General features: G+C 37.3%; 1 protein-coding gene across 1 annotated transcript in view; it reads right to left on the reverse strand.

Annotated features, from left to right (window-relative positions):
- The window catches only part of LOC122807520 (collagen alpha-1(VII) chain-like), a gene marked incomplete at its 3' end in the record, with an annotated part of 926,266 nt that overhangs the window by 182,777 nt on the left and 720,834 nt on the right, over positions 1 to 22,655 (reverse strand). The window contains exons 20-21 of the mRNA XM_044078445.1: positions 16,582 to 16,725; positions 11,503 to 11,625 (exon numbers count right to left, since the gene is read on the reverse strand). Coding sequence (XP_043934380.1) covers positions 11,503 to 11,625; positions 16,582 to 16,725 — 267 coding nt within the window. The remainder of the gene's footprint in view (positions 1 to 11,502; positions 11,626 to 16,581; positions 16,726 to 22,655) is intronic.

Consider the following 22,655-nt stretch of genomic DNA (forward strand, 5'->3'; position numbering starts at 1 on the left):
AGTTCCAATAGTAGTAGGAGCAAAGGGTCTTATAAAAATAGTGCAGCAGTTATGTTGCTGCCTCACAGCAAGAGGTTCTCCGGTTTGATTCTCGGCTGTGGTGCCTTCTGTGTGGAATCTGCATGTCCTCCCTACGATAGTGTGGGTTTCCTCCCACGTTTGAAAGACGTGTTTGGAGTGTTTCTCCCCAGGCATACACTAAAAATTGGCTTTGTTTCAAGTCGGACTTTTCCGGTAAATAAATAAATAAATAAATAAATAAATAAATAAATAACAGAACTTAAAATCAAACTTATATATGTTACCAATACATGTAACTCCATACGAATTGCAGAGGGAGCCATTACTGGAAACATTGAGGGTACTGCGAAAAGCACCTCTGGCTAATATCAAAGACTGAAACAATACTAATTTCATGAAATTAATCATACTTTGATTTAGGAATGGTGTCTATTCCTGTCATGGTATTAGAAAACCAAAAGACTTGGAGAAATTAAAAAAAAAGAAACACATATACCATTACTTCCATTACTTAGACAATATATATATATTTTGTTGACAGGGGATAGGGATATCTTAGAAAAGTTTTTATTATATATCAACAATACCAATTTTTTTAGTTCACTTGTGAAGTAAGAATGGATAAAAGTAATTACTTGAATATTACTTTGTTCAAAAATTCTTTATAGAAAGATTTGAGTTGTTAGTTTGCCTGTAAATGGAACGTGACATATTCCAACAGTTTGCTACATTATCGTAGTTGCCATCCACTATGCCAGAAGAAAATCTTGTCAAAGGGCAGATGCTAAGACTATCTAGGATTATTATAGACAATGAATTTTTCAAAAGAGAGTTAAACATTTTAAAGGAAATGTTTTATGATAGACAGTACCAAAAGTCACTTGTATAACTGGTAAGTCAAGGCATTTTAGTAAACAGAGAAAACAAATAGCCAGCTATTTTAAGTTTTCCACACACTTTAACACTGTGGTAAAGAAGAAGGACCCAATGTTTGTAGAGCTAATCTACTACAATTTAATTGTGGTAGTAAACAGGTGGTAAATATTTTACATAAAAATTGGTGGTGGGGAGTATTTGAGAAGTTTGAAATTCACCAATTGTTTTAGGATCTCACCCATCTGTAGTGTACAAAAAAGGGGAAAATACCATCTATTCCTGGGGACTTTCCTGTAGATTGGTTATACAGCACCATTTGTATCTCGCCTCCTCCTATAATAACTGTTAGTAATTGAGCCTCATTTGTATCTAACTTTGGCATATTTAATTCTTCCATAAACATTTCCATTTGTACCTTTCTTGTTTTCCGTATTTCTCTGCTTTATGCAGACTTTCATAACATTTTTTGAAATATTTCTAACACACTTACAGGATCTCTGGTTATTTTCCTTGTTACAGGCTCCCTAAGCTTGGCAATAACCCTTTATACTTTCTGTGCTGAAAGGTTTGGTGCACTGGAGTTATAATCAAAAACTGATGCATATTATTCAGGTAGTCCCTTATTTTCTATTTAGCCCTCTGCAACTGCGCCTCTTCTTGTTTTATGAGATTCACCCAATTCTGCAGTACTTAAACATTTGTCAGTCCCTCTCAAAAATTCTTGTTATTTCTTAACCACATCTCTTTTTCTCTTATTTCCATCCTACCTTTACACTCCACTTTAATTTAATCCCACTCCCTGGCTATATTTTCAAAGAAATGTCTAACTTTTCTAATAACTTCTGAATATTTTCCTGTACCCAGTCCTTAAATTCCTCTCTTTTTAACAGATAGGATGAAAGTCGAAATGTATCATTGAATGTTTTTTGCAGTTTTGGCAGTATTCGCCTGACCCTATGGCAATTATTTTTGGAAGGAAGCAACTCTCCCAAATTCCCCTCATTAGAGTGGCTTCACTTCCTACACCCACCACACCTAATTAAATTGATTGGAAAGAGAGACGTTGAAAATAATGGGACTTTTATAAAAATGGCTTTTGTTAAAACATGATCCCTGTCTATAGTAATTATAGTTTTGATGGGAAAAAATCTTGCCCTGGGATTCCTCTGCAGCTGCTCTAGTTATTCGTGTGGGTTAGTCAATTAAAGTGACAGAGAGAAATTCTAATTCAGGGACATAGTAAAGCTGCACTGAGGAACACTTTATTACAGGCTCATTATCATTTGTCTGAATCAAACACTGTACTGTCAAAGCCAACAATGCTAATGTTCTCCATAGCAGATTATGCCTGCATTAGCAAAGGTGTCCTCTACATGCATACCCTCACGCATAAGCATTCATAATCAAACACCCACGTGCACTGATACACACACGCACACACACACACACACACACACACACACACACACACACACACACACACACACAGAGACACACACACACACACACACACACACACACACACACACACACACACACACACACACACACACACACACACAGACACACACACACACACACACACACACACACACACACACACACACACACACACACACACACACACACACAGACACACACACACACACACACACACACACAGACAGACACACACACACACACACACACACACACACACACACACACACACACACACACACACACACACACACACACACACACACACACACACACACACACACACACACACACACACACACACACACACACACACACACACACACAGACACACACACACACACACACACACACACACACACACACACACACACACACACACGCACACACATCAAAGCATGCTTTTAAAACTGAGAGTTATATTATGTGGTGCATGATCTCTAAATGAATAACAAAACTTGTTAAAAAGAGGATAATGAAAATTCAGAATCATCTATCCATATTGGTACCTCTACGAAGTTATTGCACATATTGAGGAAAAGTTGTAAAATTGGAATATGGTTACACTGATCCTCCAGGTACCTCAGCAGTATACTTTCTATATTAAAGAAATATTGGGAGATCTGGAGTAAGGTATATTTTAGCAGTTATCTATTAATTCAGATTTGAGTCTGTTAGCCCTCGTTCAAAAACTCCACTTTTACAGTATTCTGTGCAGATTGTCATACATATCTTGGAACCTTTAACCATTACAAATCAGAATGCAATCTTTTAGAAATCAGAAAAGAACAATAGAAACCGGAACACTTTCTTGTTCTCAGAATATAAGGTCATCAGAAAATAGGCTGCATACAGTTAGTGATAAAGAAATGAGGTTTGGTAACAAACTGATTTGTCCAGGGACGTCTTCAGGTGGGGATTAGGTAGAAATGTTAATGGGAAACACGAGGATATGGGAAGAAAGCTAGCTGAGGAGATGAAAGGGTTAAATGGGAAAGTAGGATGATTGGGAGGAAATGAGGTAAGTGTAGGGAGGGGCTTAATGGGTTTTATGTGGGTGTAACTGGGTTAGAAATCACATTTTGGTGTGAACTTGCTACTTGCAGGTAGTACGTCCCAGTCAACCAGTAGGTATGGTGGAGCAGGTAGGCCTTGGGAGAAATATTGTTAGGAAGTTGGAGGAGTCAGATAGCAGTATAATTGTAATCCTGGTGGTCTTGGGATAACTTTGAATGTGAGAGCATCAGTTGTGTTTTTAGCTAGGGTGGTTTGGTATTTAGGATCCTCATGAAGTGGACATTGTCGATGGGTTTGGACATGGTTTTGTTTTGTTGGTGGTGTTCAGTTGTCTGTGTTAAATTAATTCTGACTGTCTGTTCTGAGTCTGGGTGTTGGAGTGGAGAAATTAAATTGTGAGTGGTAATGTTTGGGGTTGGTAGATTGTTCTTGTGACATTTCAGTTATTATACACTTTATTTTCTCTTTGAAGCTTTTTTTATGGGTCTGTGCATTTTGGTATGCTCGTTTGCTGTCACTTTTCATTTTCCCCCTTTTATTGCAGTTTGTTATTGACGGTGGGGGAGCTGGGGTTCACAGCAAACACCAATGCAGTGTTTTGGGGCTTTGGATGTGCAGATCAGAGGTCATCATCATTCTCTTTGGTGTCTGTAACAGTCCAACTTTCGTGGGAGAGGTGCAGTGCGTGTTGCTTTTGTTTCGGACTGGATGGGCAGGCTTCCATGTGTGGTGTAGTGCTCTTCACTGACAGTTTGGCTTTTGGGAGAGAGCATCATGTATTTGTTGCTCTTGTGTACGGAAAGTGGAAGTGAGTGATGAGGGGGATTGTGTGTTGCTCATGAGTGGCTTGTGAGTGTTGTAACTTGGGAGGTGTGGGATGCTGCTGTTCAGTGGAGTGGTCAATTAATATGAGCTGTTGTTCAGTTGTTTTATTTGCTGACTTTTCGTTGGTGGTGGTGGAGTGCGGGCCTTGGGTCTCTTCGTTTGGCTCTTGCCTGCAGCCCATTAGGGATGCAAGGTATCTGTTTTTGGGCTTAGATACAGCCGTGGGTAATATTCATCAATGCCTATGCACAATAACACCCTGAGCCGTTAACCGATAGTGTTAGTGGTAGTCTGCAAGAATGTGAAGAGAATGTGACTTGTGAGAAGGAGCAACAAGCACTGCATTGTTATTCAAAAAAAAAAAAAAAAAAAAGGAATTTCTATCTCCACTTATCTCACCAGCACAGTTAATTCACTGGCAGACTTTACTCAAAAATGGAGGTATAGTTACTTAGATTTTGCATGTGTTACATCGGTGGGTAAGGAAGGGGGGAGAAAAGGAAAAAGAAAAAATATGTAGTTATAATTGATGCATTGAAGGTGTTTAACATGTTTACTTGTATTAAATAGCAACAACCTTATTTCACATTTAAAACTGAACTACTTGCATTAAACAGCAACCTTATTTCACAATTACAATAGAAATATTTAAATATTAATATTATACACTTGTACAGTGCTGCTACAGATTGCAAGAACGTGTTCATGATAGATGCTTCATTTGTGGAGGGTTCTGGAAGTTTTATTTATTTGCAAATCAAGGCTTAATCTTGGTATTTTAGCAACTCTCAAATATACCTTAATTCTGTTAATTTGCTGGCTATAATGGGCTGGGGTAGATCGGCATGCACACTTGCTTTTTACCTGCACAGATTTTCGTGGAGTGTCCAGATTTTGCCTCATAAATTTGTGTTTGTTCCTCATAAAAATTGTGCCTATGATCTAAGAAGAAAAGTTTCTAAACAATAACATTCCTTTGAGTTTCAGTCTTCATATCCTTCAGACAATTTATGCTAACACAAATCTTGTTATTATAGCAACTTTCTAAGTTTATAAGAGCAATGTTTAAAATGTGTCCTTCATTTTCGGCCTTTGTCCTCCCATTGTGTCGGGCTTTGTCCAGGTTAAGAGGTTGAGAGAGAGAGACTCACAGCCATTTTAGCATTAGAGGCATGGCACAGTAGCTTAGCGCGGTATCATATACCTCAACTGTTCAGGGTTGCCGAATGTCTGATTCTCATCTTAGCTTTGGGTGAAAATTTCTACAGTTGTGCTGTCAAGACGAAGCATGGAGGACTCAGGTTCTATATGATTACATTGAGCTAAGTAGTTAAGAGGTATAATCATCAGAATCCTTAGTTTGCCTGTAAATGGAAAGACTGGTGTATTGATTAAGCTGTTTACCTCATGAACACAAGTAACAGGGTTTGAGTCTGATTCCTCAGAGTAACACTTTGAATCTGAAGGGGTATGCTTGGCTGTGGTTTAAATTGATAGGTTGGAGATAGTAGTGAGGTTGTTTACTGTTTTAAAGATTCCATAAGCCTTTTCATCAATTCTGGCTGTGTTTGGGTTTGTAGAATACCATGACCTAGTTGAGGCTAGCTGGGACATTATAGTTGTTGTCTGTTTCCCAGGTGGGTGGCAGATTGGATGGTATGTTCTGAGTTAGGGGCATGCGGTAGAGGAGCATTTCAGATACATATAGTAAAAAACAAACAAACAAAAAAAAAAAACGGGGGGGCGATAGATTTTGCCTCATATATTTTAGTCTGTTTTCATAAATTATGGTTTTCTGGCAATTTAGTAGCAAATTGTTGAGGACTGAAATTAGAAAGTACCATTTGGGAAAGGGGAAATTTATGCTAACGCCAGACCTGTTTTTCTGTCAAATTTGAGTTTATGGGAGCCATAGGTTCATAGGTTTATACAGCTATATCTGCCTAAGGCATTTTTAGCCCTAGCTAGCCCAGTTTTTTTGTTACGCCACCCTTTTATTAAAAAATACTGTGCCCATTAGTTTGTTGTGCCTCTGTCTAGCAGTGACACAGAGATGATTCATGATCTCCCATCCACCGGTCAAGATTTCTCTTGAACAGAGCCAATTTTATTCCACAACATAGGAGTCTCTGGGTGACAAATCTATCCCTCCAGCATGTCCTATTTATATCCGTGCTAAGGTTTAAGTCACTTGCTCTAGTGGATCTGGTAGATTTGGATTTTTGAGGTGGAGCATGTCCATTAATTCCGGGTTGGACATGGCCTTGTATGTCAGGCATAGGTCACCTCTGAGCAACTGAATAGAGCTGGAGTTTCTTCAGTCTGGCAGCATATGACAGATTTTGGAGTCCCTTTATCCTTTTGGTGAGGAACTTTGGGGTCTCTCCAATTGCTGCAGGTGTCAGGTGAGATCATTGGTCTGATACTAAACACTTTAGCAATGTGAGTGTCAAAGGCCACTGTCAACCTGAGTCCCCAGGTCCTGATAACCTCTTCTGTCTGAAGGATATCTGTGTCCGATGTACTTTCCACTATGGCTCCCAGTTTGCAGTCATCTGCAAACTTTGTCACCATAGTCCTCCTATGTTTGCCTGTACTTCTGAAGTAGATGCCCGAACAACAGGGTAACCCTGTGGGTTCTGTCCTTTAGCCAGTTTGCAACCCATCTTGTGACATATGGGTTTACATTGGTCAAGGTAGGCTGTATGGACTGCCTTTCCCTCATCAATGGCCTTGGTGACTGTTTTGAAGAAGTCAACCAAGTTCAAAAGGCATGATCTGCCCTTGACAAAGCCAAACTGGGTCGGGTCCAATGTCTGCAGGTCCCCTATGTCTTTGTTTATGAGTTCCATTATGATCCTCTCCATAGCTTTGCAGACCAGGCTTGTTGGAGTGGGACCACAGTTGCGATCCTGTGGTAAGGCTAAGATTAAACAGCTGCCTTATGTGCGGGTTTAGTTCCTCATTGAGTTTGTGTGCACACAGCCAGGGACACCCATCGGTCCCATTGATGAGACCTTATGATTGTCTTTTTCCATGGCTTTCTTTCTCTCAAAGGCCTTTTTGATTTTGATGATTTTATGAGTTTTTTTACTAATAATAATCAAAGGTGTCTGTCTCTTTTATGGATTTTGCTCTATCATGTAACAGCTTTCTCCTCTTATTGTAAAGTTTGTTTATGGCTGGGGTCCACCAGACTGGAAGTTTTGCCTGATCCATGCAGTCCTGGAGGTGTCTCGGGGCCTTGAAGGATACCACACCAGTCTTGAGTAGTGTGAAGTTTGCTTTAGAAGTTCTTCACTGTGGTCTTTTGTTCGGGGGGGGGGGGGGATGTGGATATCCAGTGAGATTAGTTTATGATCTGATGTCCCCATGTTTGTGATGATGAGATCTAGTATATTTTCTCCTCTTGTGGGAACGGTGATTAGTTGTTCCATGGCATTTGAATTTATGAACTCCAGGAACCTTTGGGCTAGAAAGTTTGGGCTTGAGTAATGTTCCCAGTCTATATTCAGGTAGTTGAAGTCACCCAATATAATGGTGTTTGGAGATACATTTATACCCTCCAGTGTCTTCAGGAAGGCTGTGTGGGGTTCCTGAGTTTGATAGGGTGGCCTGTAGCATGCTACAAATTGTAGAGCAGTTTTGCCTATGGTTAATTGCACCTGGATGGTTTCACCAACCTGGAGGTGTGGGTATCCTTGATGAATATGGATCTCATATTTAAAGGTTGTTCTTACTTTGGGCAGGCAGTCAGTGGGGTTATGGCTTTGTCCAGATTTCTTGCTTTAAGAAGTCAGCACTTATGAACAGAATGTCCAAATGTTTACCTCATATTTTGGTCTGTTTTTCATAAAATTGTGGTTAGCTGACAAAATATTGGCAAATCTTTAAAACTTGGTTAGAAAATGGTCACAGGAGTTTGAGTTTCAGACTTTCTACCCCTTTGTAAAATTCATTGGGGGAGAACAGATTTTATCTCATAATTTAGGCTTTTCTTGTAAGCACAAAATACCTTGCAGGGATGACATCAAAAGTACACTTAAAATGACCTATGGAAGGGATGGAGCGTTTCCATTTTTTCTATCACTTTTCTCGTGTCAAAAATGGGGTAAGCAGGTAGGTGCGGGATGGTGGGGATTGGAGTTTTAGTGAATATCTCTTTCATTGACTTCATTAGCATGCTTGGGATTTATTCAACTTCATGGTTACAGTCAAGGTTATTTCTGCCGTTTTGCGTTAGGTTGTTTCCTGAGAAGTTCACAGACAATTGGTTTGGTGCACATAATGCTAAGTATCACGCCTTTTCAGTGCATTGAAGTGGTAGGTAATTGAATGCTGTAAAGGAGGGGTTTGCAGGTGTTTGTCTCTGTGTGAATGAGTGATTGTGTGAAGGTGACTTTCTGTGGTGGGGAGTGTCTCTACTGTGTACAAGCTTCTCAGTTGAAACGTGTTATAAGTCTGGTAATGTTACGGAATGTTTATGTTGGGAAAAGCCTCAGATTTAACACAAATGCCATTACAGGCTTCATAATCTGCTGTGTTGGCAGAAGTATGGAATGGTTTAAAAATTTTACCATTACTTTGATTACTATCTCTGCTTCCATTTCTGAGATGAGGCTGTCACTTATAAAGTGGAACAAATGGGTAAATAATGGAATGCTTTCTAATGGCTCATTAATAACTTTAAATAGGAAGTTCATAGGATGGTTAAAATGTTCAATTTTATTTATAGAATATGCCTTGTGATGACATAATAATTCAGTTTTCTTTAACATTGATATCAGTTAAATTGCTAATATGGAATGTGTAATTTCTTTTGTGGTAAAACTTCGAGGAACTGTAACTTTTATGACCCCCAACTGAGGAGCGTTCCTTGATATACATGTTTTCAGGCATGGGTTCATTACGGAGGTACTTTACTCTATGTTTTAAGCATCTAAAGTTTCTCACTATGGTGTATATGTTGCTGTTACAGCCCTTTGTTGAACAGAGCAGCTCAAGGGAGAAGCTGCCCGCATTACAATCTTCAGCAGCTGAACATGTAGTTTTGTTTGCTCCTTCACTGGCTGCAAAAAGATTTTCTGAAGGATATGGGGTGCAAAGTTATTGAGGATAGGGGACGCAGGGGAGTGTAGTGGCTATGCCGTCAATGAACAAGATGGGGAGGCACAGAGTGGGCATCAGTTGGTGGCCTGAAAGAAGTGGATTTGTAGGTCATGGATTCTGCTGGGGTGGCTGTTCCAGTCACTGGTGTGATGCAAAAAGAGGTTGCAGGTAATCCTACTTTATTAGGTGCTCATTAAGGTACAGCAAAGTTGGTGCAGTTTGGGAGTAGTATGGTAATAAGTGAGGATGAGTTATGTCAAGGGCAGGGTAAAGCAGGTTGAGGGTTCTTTATGGGGAGTTGGGGTTGTCCACACGTGGGGTGGAGTCACAACAATGTAACGCTGGTTGGAGTTTGGGGGTTTGGTAGCTAGGTGTGAGTTTTCCTGTGGCAAGGCTATGCATATGGGTTGCTTGGTGGTCTGTACTATTTTTAGAGTTTAGCACTGATCTTCATTGAATGCGGCAGCAGTGGACGGACAGTCAGAAGGAGGAACGTTATTTGGATGCCTTTTTTAAGGCTAGGTGAAGGGTTTGACTGAGCACTACAAGATATGCATGTGTGCTGGGGACATGTGAGGAATGGGTTTCTGTTTAAGCAAAACTTTGAAGGTCTAAGAAAGGCATTGTATTTCTGGGGTTGCCAGTGGATGCAGGCTGTGGTTTATCTGTTTGATTTACCAGTTGTGAAGGTAATGCAATAAATAAATAAAATTGAGGGGTGAAATTTCGGGATAAGAGTGGATTAATGGTAGGTTTACATTCAGTTAGTAAAGTCACATAGCCCTGTCACCTTTGCAACTATACTACAACTTAGCGGGTGGTCATGTTGGTCATTATTATACCTTTTGGGTGCCAGAAGGACATTGGAGTTAGGTACGATGGCATGCAGTTGGGCTTGCTTTGTTTCAGATGGTGTTGGGGTCTTTACTGTTTTGGTGGTACATTTGGCAGGTAATGACCTGGGAATAATTACAAAGCTATTGTTGGTAGTAGGATGAGTGAGGATATGTTGATTTACAGAGGTTATATAAGAGTATGGGTATCACTTTGGCATTGGAGAGGGATCATCAGTTTAATTTCATTTGTTTAGGCAACTGGCTGCTTTGAGTATTTATATGATAGGGCTTTGGGAGGTTGATGACAGGGATCCAGTTTGGTTCAGAGTAGGATGGAGTACACCAAATTATGATTGCTTTCAACCCATTTTAATGTATGGTTAGGTTTGTTTTGGAAGGTATTGCTAGAAGTTTTGGTATGAAGGAGGGGGAACAGCTTGGTCAGGCTGGTGGGTGGAGAAGAGGGGCAGACTTGTCCCTCTTCTGTTCCCCCTCTGGTGTTGGAAGTTCATTTCAATAAGTGGGAAATAAAAGTGAGGGATATGATGCTAATTAATAAGTAAAATAAGTGAGTGGGGTAAGGACTCTGCTTATTTGGTCAGAGTGAGTGAGGTCACACTGCCCTAGTTAACAGTTATATGGATGTTTATGCTGTGATTGGTGAGGGTGGGAGAGGTCATGCTGCCCTAGTTAATTAAATGGATGTTTATAATCTGCTTAACAAATATTCGTCAATACAGTTATGTTTATGGAAGTTTAATAAAGGTTGTCAAATGCCATTTGGTGTGATGTATGTTTTATTGAAGAGGAATGGGACAAACTTTTTTATAGGCTTTAATCAATTGTTTAATAATGTATTTAGGCATAACTTCATATCAGAAAGTCAATGGAGGGTCAAGCCTAAATCAAAGAACAGACATCATGGTGCTATGCTTAAAATATGGCAGGTGAGATGTATGTGTTCTTATCCAGTCAAACATATTTTTCTTTCACTTCACATCATATTCTGAAATACAGAAACACTTCAAATCAATGTACACTAATATTTAAACATTTCTACAGTTCATACCTGTTGTATTAATATTGTGTTATATTAATACCATAGCAAAACTCCAGCTGAGAGCAAAACTAATTTTGTAACTAATGGTAACCTTTCAAAGGCAGTCAATGTGAATGTCTAATTCAATGTTATCTGCTGATACTATTAAGCTCTGTAGGTACAGATGGATATAGTACCTGAGTAACAAATACCAGAATATAATGCAGGTATTTAGCCATTTTATTCTCAAATGTTTTAGGTTATACTGTTGTAAAATGCAATTGAAAAAAATGTTACCACCTAGATGACGCCATGTGATCTTATACCCCGTTGCTCGTGCAACCCTGCTCCATGCAATGCGAATATTATTTATTCCTGATTCAGTTACTCGCAGGTTAGTCACACCAGGTACAGCAGCTTCCTCTGCAACACAGCAACAAAAAAGGGAAAAGATACATATATGTTTTTATTTTTTCAAAATGATTTACTTCATATCATAATTCAATACAGTGCTATATTCTTCCATCACTTTCTATCTTGAACTTTTAAATACTTTTAATATGTAATAATTTTAGGCTTTACATAAGCTTTATCCATCTCTTTCCAGAAAAGATAGCTTCTCTTTGGCTAATTTTTCTTTTTATACTTTTCTTCTACAGATTATGTAGTTAGATATTTTGTTTGTCTACAAAAACTTACACCAAACATCTTTATAATAGACGGTGGGCAGAAACCTCATTGAATGGTAAAAAAACAGTGGATACCAATAAACTGTTTGTTTGTGTCTTTCGGCTTTTCCCAGTTAGGGGTCACCACAGTGGAACTCCAGTCCACTAATGATTGGTAGTTGATTTTTATGTGCCGAGTTACCAGCCCTGATGCACAACCTTCAACGAAGGTACGCCCATTCACGCATGTCTCCATGCAGAAGACACTCTAGCTGAGAATCAAACCGGACAGCGTCTTACTGTGAGGTGACAACGCTACTGCAGCACCACCACCGCGGTGTGGATACCAATAAACTGTGCATTATCTAAACAGAATAATATCTCTGTGGTCATCATAAAGGCATTGACCACCATATCATTCAACATCTTTCTCCTGGGATACATCTCTGTGTACAAATATGAGTTTTAAAAACTGACGTGGACTGGAAAGAGATTCAGAAAAGATAAGCTACAACTTTCTACACGTTTCATTTTTACTTAAATTACAATGGATTTAGAGTAAATCAATCAGAATGTGTCTATAATCATGTAGCTTCTGCATTGATGAAATACCTACAGAGGCAGTAGACATATTTCTCAACTGTCCAGATTTTCTCAGAATGTCTAGATTTTTGCCTCATATTTTTGATTTGTTTCTCATAAAATTGTGGTTTTCTGGTAAATCACTGAGGACTGAAGTCAGAAAATAATGGCAGACATTTGAGTTTCAGACTTATATCCTTTAAAAGCTGTTAGTCTATCGACTTTTTAAATTTGTAAGAGCAATATTTAAAAAGTGTCCCTATTTTTGGGACTTTGTCCCACCATTATTTGTGGCTTTGTTCAAACTTAATGCTCTAACAAGTTGAGAGGTATAGAAGTAGATGTAATAACAAAGCAAACAAAATGGGAATGACAGTTGAAAACGATATCATGTTTACATGTATAGTCGACCAACACCCCCTTGCACGGACAGCAACTGCAAGGCCAGAAGATCAAATAACACCACAAATTGGCCAGCAGATTCGAGAAACCACATTTATTTTTGAAGAAGTACTGACCGGTTTCGGTCTAATGACCTTTATGAATGTAACATTTGGAATCCGCAAAACACTTGCAGATATAGTGACACCATGATTTGAATATACCAATCAAAAAGCAAAAAACAAAGCATGCTAATGCCCTCATCAAGAGTTAAAGGTATATGCAATATATATATATATATATATATATATATATATATATATATATATATATATATATATAAAGTGGTACACCAAGTAATCAAAATGTACATGCATTATATGTTAAATACATCAAAATACAGAACCTTTTGAGCAGCAAACAAACCAACAAAGTCCAGCAAGTAACCACAGGAAATCCAGCAGTATGTAAACCAAACTCCCAACTCCACGGCTGTGTAACACGAAAAAGTTTATTCCAACATACAGGATACAAAGGATTGAGCGCTTTCGTCTCCCACCATCTTATTATAACTCTAAAAAACATTCATATGCGTGCACTACCAGTGTAAAAATGTTATATACATGTATTCTTAGTATTTAATATCATTTGAATGTTTTTTAGAGTTATAATAAGAATTTAGCTTTGAATTATGGCTTCTGTTTTTAGCCTGTAATGGGTTTACTATATATAAGGTGAGCCATCACTTTAAAATGAACTATTTTACTTAATTGAATTTTAATTGAATTTCAATTGAATAATTCATTAATTATGATTACAGAGTAGTATATAAACTGAAAGATTTTTTGATTAAAGTGATTCTGAAGAGGTCTCCAGGTGGGACAATCCTTTGTATCCTGTATGTTGGAATAAACTTTAGTTGGGAGTTATTTCCTGTGGTACATCAAAATACACATACATATACATACTTAATCAACCTTTGTAAAAATAATATTAGTGTCTAACAAAATATATATATAAAAATATACAATATATATGATGAATACATCAAAATAACTATATATGCATGTACCATAAAAACTAACCTACTCTAACACACTAATGATTTGTTAATGTCTCACAAGATGTTCCCTATGTATATGTATATATACAAATATATGTTCTTATATTCAAATGAAACTGGATCTATATATTCTTATATTCAAATTGAACTAGATCAGTATTCAGAAATGGTCATTTAAACCTGGGGGGAATAAACCACCCAGATTAATGATCCACGATCTTCCTTTTTATTAAGAATATCATGCCATTTGTTCTTGGAGAATTTAGAACCCACAATTCTGTCAATGATGGTGAATGAAAATCTAGCTGTCTTATGAACCTGAACATGTTTATACAGTGCATTTGTCATTACCTTGTTATGTATATTGCTCAAATGCTAAGAAATTCGAAGTTTAAAGGGCCGAGATGTCTGGCCTATATAAAAAGCTGAACATTGACATTCAGCAAGGCAAATCACCTTTTGAATTGTTATACATGACAATTCTTTTTTGAAAATATTTTGATTGATGAATCTAAACATGATCACTTTGCAATCCAGAGACTGTCAGCATTATGAAATGAGTTATTAATCTACAAAGTTATATCGGAGAAAGACATGAGGATTAATAATATTTTCAGTTCATTCTCTTATATGACTTACTTCCTATATGACTTCCTGCTCTGACTCGTGTATCCGCTCATATTGTCTGACTGACCTTTTAGGTTAAGGATGTGCACATTATGCAACCAGCTTATTGTACGTTTTTTATTTTTTATATTTTCCCCCTAACAGACTTGTTTGTTTTTCAATTGAATTGTACAGGTTATAGGTCACATTAAAGGTAGGAAAAGTTTTGAAATGATTTATTGTAGTCTCATTTTTTATATATCACAAAAAACTGTCATTTTAACAGGGGTGTGTACACTTTTTATATCCACTGTATATATATATATATATATATATATATATATATATAGGAACTCTGTATAATCCCAGAATTCTGAAGTTTGGAGATGTTGAAGTAGCGCTTCTGGTGTTGCAGTTTGTGAATGGATAGGTGGAAGTCCAGGTAAGTATCTATGTATAAGTGTGTTGGCTAGGGACTTTAGTGTGTGTTGTGACTGTGATGAGTGTGTGCGAGGGGAATGTAGGTGTGTGGGGAAGTTTTCATGTGTGTCTGTGTAGTGAGATCTTGGAGTTAGAATATATAATTAGGGGGGTGTAGGGGGTGCAGCCTCCCACATGGAGAGTGTAGGGGGGGGCTTGCCCCTAATTGTATATAGTGTAGGTTTGTGTGTTGGGGGAAGGTGTATGTATGTGTATATGTGTGGTGTATGGTTAGTGTAGTGTTCACGATTTTAAAATTCACACTTCTGGGGTTTCGGGATTGTAAGGTTTCGGCTTTATGATCTCGAAATTCTGAAATTCGATATTTCAGGATTTCGAGATTATAAAGTGAACCTATATATATATATATATATATATATATATATATATATATATATACACACACACACACACACACACACACACACACACACACACACACACACACACACACACACACACACACACACACACACACATGTTTATGTAGTAAAATAGTGAGGTGATTATTAAAAGAATGGTCAGAATAAAATTATGTAATATTATGTATAAATGTTGTAAACAGAACTGTTGCTTTAACATGATGCAAATACTGCGTACAAAGGTTGTAAATAAAACTGCTGCTTTAAATAACATTTAGCCATTTTCTACATTGGAGGGGTAGTTAAAGTCTCCCAAAATTATAGAATCCATATTTATGAGTTCATCAAGTATGTTTTGCAATCTTAAATGAACTTTAGAGGACACGGAGGGTGCTCTGTGACAAGCAATAACATGGCACTGGTCCTATCAAGTCTAACTTGCAGCTCAGTAAGTTCAGTTTATGGGTATCTGGGAAGCTGTCTAGTCCCTAACAAATATGGATAAGTCACTACAGTCGCTATCAGGTCTAAAGGCATGGTAGGCACAAACCCAGTTATGAGAAGAGTGCTTTCTAGACATTTAAACCAAGTTTTAGTAATTACACAGACATGGATGCATTCCAAACGCAGGCGAGGCTCATGGTCATGCAATTTGGTGTTGAGGCTTCTGGCACTAAGTAGAGCCACCTTAATGTGATTCTGTTTAAACTTTGATACAAGCTGGACTCTGAGTAAAAATGCACTATGGGGGCAGCAAGGGCTTTAAGGAGAATGAGGAAGGCTTTCAACAGGAGGCGTAGTCCTTCCTTTGTAAAGCAAGTAGGACTGTCAAGCACCTTGTCTGGTGTTAACAAATAGTGGCCCTTCAAAGAATGACTCCAAGTATCTAGCCTATTGTTGAAATGAATTAGCATTTCTTTGACTGTAGACATCATTCTTGGAGAAGGAAGGATTCCCCTCAGGTCCACCCTTGTCTTCACCAAGTGGCTTAATAAATCAAGACACAGAAGATAAATAATACAGGAAAAAAGCTTCTGCTAATATCTCTCACACCTAAAACAAAATTAGTAAAGTACAAGACTTTATTCCAATACCATGGCAGCCTTTGGACACCTCTAATGTACTTCAGTACTGAGCAAACATATAACATTATCTAAACCACAGTTGTCTTATGTCTATTTTTTCATGTGTGTTTTTGTTACATTCCTGTCAGTTAATTTTGAATGATTTTTCTTACCAGTTCTTGCAATAATTGTAGCAGGGATTCCTTCTCTGCTTCCAACACGGGCAGTGACACCGACTGTGTAGGCAGAATTTTGTTGTAGGCCTTCAATGTTGTATGAAAAAACATCACCAGCCACAGTCCTGGAGAATTCTCTACCTGCAAAGAAGAAATAAGAAAAAATTACAAATTCAAGCTGTTGGTCTAGAAGACAAGGGTAGTCAGATCTGTATTATCCTGGAAAGTAAACTGCTATGGGCAAAGAATCCCTGTTTGTTTTCAACTATCTCTCAGGATTGTATTTCAGAGGAATGTAGATTTAAATCTCAGCTGACAGCTACTGTGTTAAATTGGCTGGTTAAGGAAATGGTGACTCAAGGGAAAATAAGCATAACTGCTACCCTCCTGAGTGTGTCAAGCTTCAGATGAGACTTAAACCAATGTCCCACCTGCTTGACTTGGTGGTGGCTCAGGTGGATGTAAAAGATCTTATGTTACCTATTGAAAAGAATAGGATACCTTCCCTGATGCCCTAGCCAAATTTCCCCTAATAGAATAAGTAATAGTTTGGGTACCTCCTGCAAAAACGCAAATAGCCTAGGGGCATGGGCATTAATCCAGTTAACAAAAGATAAAATAAAATAAAATAGAAAAATATGCAAGAAGAAAATTCTTCCCTTAGGATCTTTGTCATTTCCTTCTTTTGTTCCCTGCTTTCCCATGTCTCTAGTAATCCTTACCATGAGAGGGCATGAGGCATGCACCATCGAAAGATCATGCCAGTTCCTTTACATTTAGTCACAGTAAATCATTTTAATTATTTTTATTTATTTATTTTTATTTAGTTGAATTTGTTAAGCAGATAGGTGGGCTTGACAAGGGCCTTTTTAGTCAAGACTCTAACAACTGTCAAAGTTTAATTAAAAAAAAAAATAATTAAAGGTTAACAGGGGCTTAAATGACAGTATAACATGTCACAACTTAAGGTAAACAACAATGCCAGTAACTTCACTTTAATGTACACCGAACACAAATGTTATGTAAATTAGGCATACAAAATGTTATGTAAATTGTAAGAGCAAAGAAGGAAGCATAAAAACATTTGTTATTCAAATAATTGCTTATGATGTACAAAGTTAAGTAAGATAGTAGGTTAGGGGACGTTACAGAAGTAAAGTTACATAACAACAGGGAGAGGAAGGTGTAAAGAAAAGAAGTGTTACAGAAGACAACTTAACAAGTAAACCTAGTTAAATTAGCAAAGGATGAAGTATTAGTGAGTTACAGAGGTAACATAAGGTATTGATATGGTCAGCAAATATATATATATGTAGTCTTATGTTTTTAAAATATCTAAATGGAGTTAATTTTGAGGCGTTCTAAACCTCCTTCAGTGTGGGAGATGTATAATCTTGGTATGCACTGTTTTTATATAACATTTGATAAGCGTGAAGCATCTGTATCGTATTTTTGAATAATTGATTCAGTGCTGTTTGGGCTATTTACATCATTATTCATAGATGACAAGGCAGCTTCAATATTAGCTTTTATATTTGCAAGTACTCCTTACTGAGGTTTGTATTCATTGGTTTATGTTGTATTGCTGATTCTTCCTCTATTCCTAAATATTCATTATTTATTTATTGACATTTGATTACTGGGAAAGTCCAACTAGGTAGGAACCTATTTTCAGCAGAGGCCCAGAGGGAAAAGCTCCAAATTATTACAAAACATTTTAATAAAAATAATTTTACAATCTTCAAAACTAAAACAAAAACATCTGCAGTTTAAATAATTATAACAAATTAGACAGAACATAAAAACATTAGTTAAAAACCGATAGACGGTATATATAACAAACATTTGAAATTTAGAGAACTTTTACACAGTTTGTACAGAAATTAAGTTAGTCTAATACAAACAGGAATTTCAATATGAAGTGAGGGGTTATGACATATTTTATATATATATATATATATATATATATATATATATATATATATATATATGATATATTTAGGCAGAAAGTCAAAGGAGAGAATTAGTAAGGAAGAAAGTGAAAAAGGGACAGTAAGGTGGTATAAGGAATGAAAAGATACTTGTTCACATTTAAGGATATAGTTTATCCTGGTTTTGAGCAAGAGCAGAGACAGATTTTAGCTAGGAGGTCATTCAGAGTAGTTTTGAAAGATGGGAGGGAGGGTACAGATCTGATGGATACAGGTAAGGAGTTCCAGTCCTTAGCAACACTGTATGAGTACAGACAATGCCCAGCTGATTTACTAGCTTTGTAGACAGACAGGAATTTTTGGTCACTGGATCGTAATGACCAACTGGGAACATAGTTGTGTAAAATGTTTTTTAGTGCTGGGCAGGCAACTATATAGTGGACAATTTTATAGGTGTTAAGAAGTTGTGTATATGTTAGTTGATGTGGCAGTGCTAACCAATTTAGGCTTTTTAGTGGTATACAGTGATGAGTTCTGAAAGGGGTATGTGCTGGAAATTTAGCAGCTTTGTTATAGCATTGTTTAAATTTTAATTTTTGTGAAGCCTGGAGGTTAGTAAAGATGGGAGTGCCATAAGGAAGTGTGGGGAGTAGATAAGTAGTGCAAAGTGTAGTTTTAGTTGCTTCAGTGAAAAAGTTTTTGGTTGTGTAAAGCACACCTATTTTTGATGATTTTCTCTTATGCAATTTTGTATGTGCAGGTCGCATGTAACATAAACATCCACTATCATCCGTAATAGTTTGGTATAAGAAGTGCCTTCAATGGTTGTATTATCAAGAGAGAGGACCTTATATTTTGTTTTTTCATGAGAGTGGAACTTGGGGAAAAAAGTAGTAGTTTGGCCTTTTTTGGGTTGAGCATAAGTTGTGAGTTACAAAGCCATGTTTCAGTGAATGTTAAAGCTTCCTGAATAATTTTTTGGAGGTGTGTCATGTTGTCAGCTGTGCAAATATGAGTGGAATCATCTGTGTATTGTATTAGGGTAGCCTGTTGTGTGGAAGTGTAGAGGGTGTTGGTGAAAATGTTAAAGAGGAGGAGACCACGGATAGAGCCTTGTGGTATACCGGTGGTGACTGGGAGGTAAGGAGAGAGCATGGAGTGCCGTTATATTGACTGATTCCTATTGGACAGGTAGCTTTTGAACCACAGAAGGGTGGACTGAGAGAGACCTAGTGAGGACATTTGAAGCAGAACTTTGTTGTGTCAAACTATGTCGAAAGCATTAGACAAGTCTAGAAATAAGGAGGAGACTAGTTTGCCATTATCTCTAGCTTTACTGACAGAATCTATATAGGTTAGAAGGGAAGTGCTAGTACTGTGGGAAGGATGGAAGCCACGTTGTGCAGGGGACACATAGTCTAGCAATTGTTTTTGAATACATTTTTCAAGTATTTTGGAAGGGGAGGTAAGATTGCTATAGGTATAAATTTGTTAATGTCTGTCAAACTTCTGTCTTTGTGTAGACAGATAAAGTATGACTTTTTCCAGAGAGAGGGAAAATGTGATTCCTGGACTGACCTATTTATAAGGACTGAGACAGGATAGACAATGCTTTTGACTGCCATTTTTAGGTACTCGCTTGGAAGGTCATCAGCTGAAAAAAAGCACGGTTTAAGTTTAACAGCAGTTTTACATATAGGATGTGGGCACATGTTTGGAGGGGAAAGTGTATGTGGCGATATGTGGTTATTGGCTAGGGTTGGGATTAGATGCTGAGGAATCCTTAGTTACAGAAGTTATATTCTCTACAAAATAAGTATTTAAACTGTATTACAGTTTCAAGTGGTGAGTTATTGGGAGAGGGTTTTGAGTTGAATTTTTTGCCAGGATGTAAGATTTCTTTAATGGCTGTCCAAAATTTTTAAGATTGTGTTTAGTATTATTCTGAGAGTTATTAGAATATAGTTTCTGTCTTCATTTATTTGCTTTTTAGTATGATTGTGAAGCATTTTGATATTTTCAAGGTATTGAGGGGTTTTATATTTCTGCCATTCTTTCCATGCTTTTTCTCTATCCTGCATCTGCATTCTATTCTTTTTCAGCAGCCAAATTGCATTGTTTATTTTCAGTCTCTTCCTTTTAAGGAGTGCAAGGCTATTTGGGATATTTAGAAAAGTTGTATTGAATTCAATTACAGCACTGTCTAAGGGGAGGATTTTATAAACTTATAGTTAATAGATGATAGTGTAGTAATGAACATTTCTGGGTTAAACTTGGAAAGGTTACACGTTGTTTTATAAACATGCTGTTTAACTGGATGTGTGAGATATCTAACTGTACAGACTGGGAGAGGATCACTGACAGAGTCTGACATTGTACATATGGTGGAGTATTTGCTAGGGTCTGATACTAGGATCCAGTCTAATAGAGAATCTAATCAGTTATAGCACAATTCTGTCCCAGGTTGATATTTTCTTTTTGCAGCAGACTTCCTGTTATAACCATTGCTTTTGAACATTTATTATGACCAAACATCATTCTTATATCATATGAGGAAGTTTTAACCATTTGAAGTAAACAGCTTAATGAGTAAGAGTAGTACAGAACAGTAGCGGCGACAAAGAATCACCCTGGAATATCCCCCTCAGAATTTTTAGTGCTGCTATATTAATATGTCCTTTGTCATAGCTTAGCTTAGGTGCAAAGTGATTTGCCACTGTTTCATAGTCACTGAAATATAATTCATCAGTATAGGGTGTATCCTATGGGGTCTATATTACATAGTCGATGTTTAATAACTTTGAACACGGAATGTTCGAACCATCCTGTTTGAAGTTAAAAAACTTCGACTATGAATAAAAAACAAAAAAAAAGAAAACATAACAAAATAAGCTGTTGTAGGCAAGCCCCCCCTGCACCCCCCACACCCCCATGCTACTTAAATATACCAAGTCTGAGATTGCACCGCATTGAACAAAACAGAAACCTCCCCTTATGGAGATTTCCATTGAAATGCTCGAACTTCTGCAAATTCTAACTTATGGTCTCGACCATATGAGGTTCTAACTTGCAGAAGTTTGACTATCTGATAGGAACCCTATCCTATGTGTCTTTAAGCATTCAATTATCCATGAATGTGGGATATTGTGAAATGTATTTTTGTGCTCCATCTATGTCATTCTTAAATTCTCCTTTTTCAAGCTCTCTATAAAAATTATCCTTTGTTCCATATGACTTTCTATTACCTTTTTGCTCTGTTACTATGATTAATTTTTTTCTAGATGGCTATAACCACTATCTGCATCAATTCTAGCATATAATTTATATACTGTCAGAAGGCAAGTCAGTTGGTGTACAATTTTTAGGATGGCTTGCTGGTTCACTCTGATATAGGAGTATCATTCTTTCTGTTGTTAACCAGGATGGTGTCTGCTTGGAATGTACGTATAAGTAATTTTTACTTAAAGCTAAATCTCTGTGTAAAGATGTCAATGCATTTAGCCAGAAGGTAGCTACTACATCTGACCCAAGGTTTTCCATTCAGGAGCTTTCTATAATGTTGTCTCAGTTTCTCTGGCTGTTACTTTCATCCCATTTCATATCCTTTATATTACAGTTTCTTACTGTTTCTTTTAACTCTTCTATCCATTTGGCATCTGTATTATGCCCGACAAGGTTTTCATAAATGCTTCCCCAAAATGTACCTATTTCTTCTTTTTGGGTGGTGTTTCTATTCCTATTCCCTTTCCTTTGCGTCCCAGTTCTCCATAAAACCTTTTTGGGTCATCAATGAATTGTACTTATCTGCATACTGTCTACATGTTTCTGCTTGTGCTGATATTTTTAGTTTATTACTGGAAATAGTGTATGATAAATCCTGGTCTGTTTTAAAACTGTGTGCTGCTTTTAACCATATCTATCTAAGAAAGTTTGCTGATTTGGTTCCCTTTTCTGTATTCTTCTAACAGTAATACTTCTTGTCTTAGTTGCTATAGTTTTCTCTGCTCATTGCTTGCATGGTTTCATTCTAATTGCTCCATTCTTTTCCTTTGTTACTCCACATTTTTTGAATAAAACTTTATCTGTTATTAGTTTAGCTGCAAAAATTCTCTTAATAACCTGGATGACTCTGTAAATCTG

Source organism: Protopterus annectens, chromosome 7.part1 (genome assembly GCF_019279795.1).
Source record: "Protopterus annectens isolate FY-2018-M chromosome 7.part1, PAN1.0, whole genome shotgun sequence".
Classification (NCBI taxonomy): Eukaryota; Metazoa; Chordata; order Ceratodontiformes; family Protopteridae; genus Protopterus; species Protopterus annectens.